The sequence below is a fragment of the Medicago truncatula genome, chromosome 8, assembly GCF_003473485.1.
Source record: "Medicago truncatula cultivar Jemalong A17 chromosome 8, MtrunA17r5.0-ANR, whole genome shotgun sequence".
NCBI lineage: Eukaryota > Viridiplantae > Streptophyta > Magnoliopsida > Fabales > Fabaceae > Medicago > Medicago truncatula.
Genome location: NC_053049.1, coordinates 49,576,476 through 49,581,760, shown reverse-complemented (window position 1 = coordinate 49,581,760; position 5,285 = coordinate 49,576,476). Strand labels below are relative to the sequence as shown.

General features: G+C 37.0%; 1 protein-coding gene across 1 annotated transcript; it reads left to right on the top strand.

The window, feature by feature from the left end:
• Positions 1–1,950: 1,950 nt before the first annotated feature.
• On the top strand, positions 1,951–5,129 carry LOC11408124 (probable inactive receptor kinase At1g48480). The gene is made up of 2 exons (XM_003631086.4): positions 1,951–3,615; positions 4,144–5,129. The coding sequence occupies exons 1-2, from the start codon at positions 2,232–2,234 to the stop codon at positions 4,758–4,760; spliced, it is 2,001 nt and encodes a 666-aa protein (XP_003631134.2). The 5' UTR covers positions 1,951–2,231; the 3' UTR covers positions 4,761–5,129.
• The last annotated feature ends 156 nt before the right edge of the window (positions 5,130–5,285 follow it).

Sequence of the window (5,285 nt, the reverse complement as noted above, 5' to 3'; positions counted from 1 at the left end):
CAACAATATTTGAGTTGATTCTAATTTTCTTGAGTCATTTTCAACAAAATTTGGTACATATATTTTTTTTGTGTAGTGATTGTGACTGGGTGCGTTTGATTTGCTAAAAAATGAAGGATAAGACAAAATAACTCTAGTTGTCCAGTGTTTGATTTGTAAAACTGTTTCAGGTACACGACAAACTGGAGGCAAGGGACAGGATAAAAACTCATATTTTTGTTCCTCACCAAACCACAGCACAACTTTTTGTCCCACGTACAAGTTGTCTAAAATACCAAAATAGCATTTTGTCCCTCAAAAATCGTATAAAACAAAAAATTACTCAATGCCATAAAAAATTTGTCATGTGCTGTTCTGCCTTGTGTTGTACTGTTCTATCTTGTACTGTTCTGTCCAGTACTTACTGTTTTGCAAACCAAACACACCCTATATCTTAACAATATTACTATGTTTTACATTAAAATCATTTTAGGGTCGTTTCACACGATATTTAGGGTCGTTTCACACGATATTTTTCTATGCGTAAAAATTTGTATACCTTTTTCCTTTTTCCCAAGTGATTATCAAGTATTCTTAGAATTACTACTTTTTTTCTTTTTATCAAATGAAAGAATTAAAAAAAGTAGCCGTCCTAGTTTTCTAGTGAGAGAAACTCCAACTTCTCTCTAAACTTTCTTTCTCCTTCGTTCATCGAGGAAGGGTAGTTTTATGTCATTTTTTGACATAGAATCATCTCTCTACATCTTTTTTCCCTTTTATTTCAATTTAATTAAGTGGTTTTCACACATATCAAGTTTTTTCTTTTTTTTGTTTTTTTGATTTCGTCGTCTAAGTACGACGTTGTATTGTTCGTCGTCTTGTGCGGCGTTTGATTTCGCATTTTGTCGCGGTGTTTGTTTATTTCCTATTGAAAGATCGGCATCAGTCAATTACAAATTCAACCAATGATTTGGGCGTCAACGTTGAAAATCCGGAAGCATGTGAATTTTGGTGACTTAGATTTTATCATATTATTTGTAGGCATTTTGTTGTTTTATGCTATTAACTTGGATGTTGTGAGTTTGTTCGCATATTCACCTTTTACGTTTTTAACGATGTTTGTATCTGATGTAATCCATCGATTTGAATGAATGAATATCGTTTTGTTTTTGAAAAAAAAATCAAATGAAAGAATTATACGATTAGTTACATCCCATTTAATACCATTTGTAAGGTTGCATTTTATAATTAGTGTCACATAAAATGGTGAAATAATTCTCAATTGCCAAGTGGCAAATTGTTCATGTGGAAAGCCATGAGAAGAGAAGCATTTAATTTAGGTCATCGTAAAACATTCTCAATTGTATATAGATATAGATATAAAAAAAAAAAAATTAGAGAAGATATAGATATAGATATAGATAGTTGGTTATTAGGATTTAGAGTCTCTAAACTAAAAAGGTAAAAAATTAAATTATTTTAGATGTCCTTTAAGTTATTTAATTGTAATAAATTGGTTTTTTATTTTTTTTATATAACTTAGATCATTTATGTTAATTAATCGTAATAAATTGGTCGTTTAAGTTTTTTCGTACCAATTAGGTCCTGTAAATTATTTAATCATAACAAGTTGATATTAAAATTTTAAGTTATTAGGTACCTAAGAGTTACAATTTTTTTGAAGGAATTAATTGTTACGAAAAATACTTTCAAATAACTTAAATGTCGTAAGTGTTACGAAAAAATTTAAAGACCAATTTATTACGATTAAATAACTTAAATATCTACCATGTAATTTACTTAAAAAAAATGAATAACATTATGTACGTGTAAGTTTCTTTGGTTTGGTAAGTGAGACTTTTTGTTGAAAGATGAGTAAATGTTAAAGGTAAAAAAGAAAAAGAAAAAGAAAAAGAAAAAGAAAAAAAGGAAGCATAGTTGACTGCCGGTGCACATCTACTTTTTGTTTTGTTGATTGATGGGTTGTGTCTCGATAAGCACACAGCCTGGAGGACTTCCAACTCATACTTCAATTTTTTTTTATTCTTTCTTTTTTTGTTTTTGTTTACCCAATCCAATCCAACCCAACCTCAGTATGAAATTATGAACCTTCTTTCTTAATTTGTTCTTCTTCTACACCTCTTTTGGTTTTTACCGGTTACTCTCTCTCTCTCATCCTGTAGCTGCACAAAACAAATCCATTTATCCTGCAAGCTGAAATTTGCTGAGCGTGTTTGTGTGTGAGAGGAGTAATGGGAATGCTTCCTCACAAAAACAGACACAAATCAATGTTACTAATTCTAGCCGTTGGATTATTATTATTATTAGCTGAAGCCGAAGCAGCAGATCTGGATTCCCAACGAGCTGCATTGCTAACTCTCCGTTCTTCTGTCGGCGGTCGTACTCTCTTTTGGAATGCCACCAATCAGTCTCCCTGCAACTGGGCCGGCGTCCAATGCGACCACAACCGTGTCGTCGAACTTCATCTTCCCGGCGTTGCTCTTTCCGGTCAAATACCCACTGGCATATTTTCTAATCTCACCCACCTCCGCACACTCAGTCTCCGTTTCAATGCTCTCACCGGTTCACTTCCTTCAGATCTGGCTTCCTGCGTCAACCTCAGGAACCTTTACATTCAGCGTAACCTTCTCTCCGGTCAAATTCCTGACTTCCTCTTCACCTTACCTGACATGGTTCGACTCAACATGGGCTTCAACAACTTCTCTGGTCCCATTTCCACTTCATTCAACAACTTCACCAGACTCAAAACCCTCTTCCTTGAAAACAACCATCTTTCAGGTTCCATCCCCCAATTCAAAGCCTTCACCCTCGACCAGTTCAATGTCTCCAACAATGTCTTAAACGGCTCTGTTCCCGTCAACCTCCAAACATTCTCTCAAGATTCCTTTCTTGGAAATTCCCTCTGCGGTCGACCCCTTTCACTCTGCCCCGGAACCGCCACTGATGCCTCTTCTCCTTTCTCCGCCGACGATGGTAACATCAAAAACAAGAACAAGAACAAGTTATCTGGTGGAGCCATTGCTGGAATCGTCATTGGATCTGTAGTAGGTCTTCTTTTGCTCGTTTTTCTTTTGATCTTCTTGTGTAGGAATAAGAGTAGCAAGAACACCAGTGCTGTTGATGTTGCTACCATAAAGCATCCTGAATCTGAACTTCCTCACGACAAGTCTATTTCTGACTTGGAGAACAACGGCAATGGATACTCTACTACATCTGCTGCTGCTGCGGCTGCGGCTGCGGTTGCAGTCAGCAAGGTTGAAGCAAATGGCAATGGAAACACTGCTGCTGCTGTTGGAGCAAAGAAGTTGGTGTTTTTTGGGAATGCAGCAAGGGCTTTTGATCTGGAAGATCTGTTGAGGGCTTCGGCGGAGGTGTTGGGTAAAGGGACGTTTGGCACGGCTTATAAGGCAGTTTTGGAGTCAGGGCCTGTAGTAGCGGTGAAAAGGTTGAAGGATGTGACAATAACTGAGAAGGAGTTCAGAGAGAAGATTGAAGCGGTAGGAGCTATAGATCATCAGAGTTTGGTACCTCTAAGAGCTTACTATTTCAGCAGGGATGAGAAGCTCCTTGTTTATGATTACATGTCAATGGGAAGCCTCTCTGCACTTTTGCATGGTCAGTCTTTCATTCTTTCACAATCATTGCTCCAATTTATCTTTTTGTTTGTTTATTTTTAACTTTTGGGGCAATGCATCATGGCTATTGATTGCATTGCATTTCTTTTGATACTATGGGAAATGTCATCAGATCAGAATGTAGCATGTTGTAGGAATTAGAATCTGAGATTATGAAGTTTGCTTCTTACACCCCATTTAGGGGTTGGGTTTATGATGTTGTGATTCTATTCTATCAATAAAGGATTGGATTGCAAAAATGGTTAATTTGCTCATTTTATTCATTCATCTTCTGTTAGATTGAGAATTTTATCTAAATATTAGTAGCAATAGACCAGACGACTAATTCAAAGGTCTGAGTTTTTTTTTTTCTTTTCTTTTCAACTTGCAATATTGCCTTTCTATCAATTAACATGGAAATCCCTTATTCCTTATTGAAATTATGGGATACAACAAATGGCCCATAGCATGATTTGTTGATTAGCATGAAGAAAGAACGGTGTAATGATATTTGTGATATTTGTTACAGGAAACAAAGGAGCTGGTAGGACACCGCTGAATTGGGAAATGAGATCAGGAATTGCACTAGGAGCAGCCAAAGGCATTGAGTACCTTCACTCACAAGGACCTAATGTTTCCCATGGAAACATAAAGTCATCTAATATACTCTTAACCAAATCATATGATGCAAGAGTGTCTGATTTTGGGCTTGCACAGCTTGTTGGTCCTTCCTCTACCCCAAACCGTGTTGCTGGGTACCGTGCACCAGAAGTAACTGATGCTCGCAAAGTATCTCAAAAGGCTGATGTGTACAGTTTTGGCGTATTGCTCTTAGAACTTCTGACAGGAAAGGCACCTACACACGCTCTCCTAAATGAAGAAGGGGTAGACCTCCCCAGATGGGTTCAATCCGTGGTTAGAGAAGAGTGGACTTCTGAGGTCTTTGATCTTGAGCTCCTAAGGTATCAGAATGTTGAAGAGGAAATGGTTCAGTTGCTACAACTTGCTGTTGATTGTGCAGCACAATACCCTGATAAGCGCCCTTCGATGTCTGAAGTGGTACGGAGCATAGAAGAATTACGTCGATCTAGCTTGAAAGAGAACCAAGACCAAATCCAACATGACCACAATGATATAGAATTGTAGATAGGTGGTGGTGCATCACACTATCTTCTCGTTCAATTTGCCCCCTCCACCTTACTTGGTGGACTTTGTTTCACATTCCATTTTTTTTACTTGTTTATTTAAAAATTAAAATCCTGTGCGTATGTTTGTATTGTTGTATCTTGAGGCTCTTATTTGTCTGGTCTTTGAATTTCCTACTCATTTTTCCATTCTGCCATCTCCCTTTTTTTTCTTTCTTTTTCAATTACTTTGGAGAAGTGGATTCCTGTTCCATTCCATTATTAGTTGTTACTCCACTATTATTGTTGTGTTGTTGGATTCTGGTTGATGTAATTACTTACTTTGCTTTAACATGGCTTTTACTTTTATTGAAACATGTAATTGAGGTGTTATAGTTGTTGTCATTGGTTGGTTGCCATGTCTGTCTCGTGGGTGGCTCTTTCTTTAATTGTTGCCAAAAAGGTTGGTTCATCACCGCCTTATTAAAGTAAGGTACTCCACTAGTTGTAGTTGTAGTATGTATGGATGGATGATTTATCCTCCGAA

What these genes read in the sequence shown, in the direction of transcription:
- LOC11408124 (XM_003631086.4), top strand. Translation starts at nt 2,232, where the DNA reads ATGGGAATGCTTCCTCACAAAAACAGACACAAATCAATGTTACTAATT. An exon ending in CCTCTCTGCACTTTTGCATG is followed by an intron (nt 3,616 to 4,143) that starts GTCAGTCTTTCA and finishes TATTTGTTACAG; the next exon opens with GAAACAAAGGAGCTGGTAGG.